This window comes from Lentinus tigrinus (genome assembly GCF_003813185.1).
Source record: "Lentinus tigrinus ALCF2SS1-7 unplaced genomic scaffold L226scaffold_163, whole genome shotgun sequence".
Classification (NCBI taxonomy): domain Eukaryota; kingdom Fungi; phylum Basidiomycota; class Agaricomycetes; order Polyporales; family Polyporaceae; genus Lentinus; species Lentinus tigrinus.
In genome coordinates, this window is record NW_027138072.1 from 1 (window position 1) to 2,336 (window position 2,336).

Genomic DNA, 2,336 nt, shown 5'->3' on the forward strand with positions numbered 1-2,336 from the left:
GAGATCTTCACCAAGTTCCTAGATGGAAGTGGACACAAGTGTCGGGATAGTTCCTTCAACTGGCCATGTCCTGCTTGCTCTGGAGGTCAACGTCTTATTCCCCTTCCTTGGCAACATCAGATTGGTCCCAAGATACAGGTTGTCGCCCCTCATCTCCCCCCTGCTGCACTTCTACCAGGAAATCCTATCCTTTCCCCTCAGCTTGCCAGCCGTCGACCTCGCTCAGTTTCTACTGCCTTTACTCTAAATCCCCAGTCTGCTCCTACCCCCACCTCTCTCCATTCTACCCCACTTTCAGCTCCAGGTGCAGCATTCGTTCAGCCTCAGCAGAAGTCACTTGCACTTCATCAAGTTCGAGCGGAGAGGTTGGGCCCACTGGTCGCTCAGGTCAAAGAGGCGTTGAACTTGTTTGCTGGATTGTGCCCTGTTTGTCGGGTGTCTAACCCTAGAGGCCATCCTCAAGCTGTTCACCCTCGTGGAGTCCTTAACTGTCCAGTCATGGGTGACTTGCAGAGGCAGATGACCAACCAAGCAGACAGGGTGTGTGGGACGTATCTGGACTGGATGAAGCAAAGGGTGAAGTATACGGAGAAGGGAGGGTGCGCAGTGTGCTTCAGGTGCCATGTGCCATTCTTTCATGACATGTTGCACCGGGCTCAGCAGGGGAGGGGAAACTTCAGCTGTGAGGAGAGGCATCAGGATGTGATTGCTTCAGTGGTATACTGGGCATTCTTTACAAGGTCAGAGCGGATTGCAGCTGAGGTTCACTTTGAGCAGACATGGGTGGATGATGGGATGTATGCACTCTGGTTGGTGAAGACAGAGCGAGGGGAGAACTTTACAAACATGATACGTATGTTTTTGTTTATTGCAGATAGACTCAAGGCAGGGCAGCAGTAGTAGATGCATGTATGTTAGTTAGTTAAGTGGTGTATGTGGGTTGAGACTGTATAAGATGTGTGATGCCATTACCAAGTTGGCAGGTCAGTGCGCTCTCTGTCACATTGCCAACCAGAGTCAAGGCCCTCCAGCCCACCACTCAGTTGTTCCATGCACCACCACAGTTGTAGGCTATTTAGCTGTACCGTGTTGTTGTATATGTGGGATTGTTACCAGGACTAGTATAGTGGTATCGTGTAGCACATTCCACCAATGGATAGAGCCAAGAAATCGGCACACATTGGTGGTACTTTCATGTCTGTACGTTGCTTGCTTGATTATATACCGCATTTTCTTCGTTTTTATCTCTGTTACTTACCTGATTATAATGGGGGTAAGCCATGCTACTTACTCCGCATTTATGCTGTTTATAATGCATTGTAACCAGCATACAAACTTGTTACTAGACCTGGACTTATGAGATAAACCATATAAGTCGCATTTGTTAATAGAGATAAGCAATCTCTAATGGCTCAGTGGTATGGAGCATGTGACCGGAAACTGTGAGGTTGCCGGTTCAAATCCTGCCCTGGTCATTTATTCTGAGTGGCTGTGCAGACTGACGTTGGTTAGGAGTTATCCTTTCTGAGTGTCCGGAGTGATCCGGTGTGGTCTAGCCCTGCTACAAAGAAATACAAACAATCTAGACTGGCCTGGAATGTTCCGGAAATTTCGGAAAATTCCAGAAAGGTCTAGAAAGGTCTAGAAGGGCCTGGAAAGTTCCGGAAAATCTGGAATGTTCTAGAAAGGTCCGGAAAATTCTGGGAAAATTCCGAAAAATCCCTATCCATATAATCCCTGGATCCATGCCCATGGGTCCGAAGGCGAGAGGGGCGAGTGGGAGGCGAGGGCTTCTGGAGCCTGAACCGCTGGATATTTCTCAGAGGCGAGGCTGGGACATTGAAAGAGGTTCCCTTTGGCTACATGCAGCACTTGGTTGCATGAGAATCCGCCCTGAATCCGCTGAGATACGCCCTCGCCTTTCTCGCCTCTGAGTACTCCCAGCGATGTGTTTTGGCTCTGATGCTCCAACCGCTGGATATTTCCCAGAGGCAAGGCTGGAACATTTGGAGCTGTACCCAATGACTACTGGTGGGTGGTAATTTCGTGCCATTTGGTCAAGAATCCGCAGAGATATCGACTCGCCCCCCGCTCGTCCCTTCTCACCCTTAGCCAAGGGCGAGGGCTTCTGGTGCCTGAACCGCTGGATATTTTCCGGAGGCGAGGCTGGGACATTTGAAGACATTTTGTTCAGCTACATGCCACACTTGGTTGCATGGGAATCCGCCCTGAATCCATTGAGATATGCCCTCACCTTGCTCACCTCTGGGTACCTCCAGCGATGCATTTTGGCTCTGAGGCCTCAACTGCTGGATATTTTCCAGAGGCGAGGCTGG

At 49.9% G+C, this 2,336-nt stretch overlaps 1 protein-coding gene across 1 annotated transcript; it reads left to right on the forward strand.

Annotated features, from left to right (window-relative positions):
* Positions 1-120: 120 nt before the first annotated feature.
* L226DRAFT_527749 (uncharacterized protein) lies at positions 121-900 on the forward strand (the record flags this gene model as incomplete). The annotated part of the gene is made up of 3 exons (XM_067679169.1): positions 121-606; positions 664-853; positions 875-900. Coding segments are annotated over 3 exons (702 nt in total), but the record flags the coding sequence as incomplete, so codon positions are not given.
* Positions 901-2,336: the final 1,436 nt, after the last annotated feature.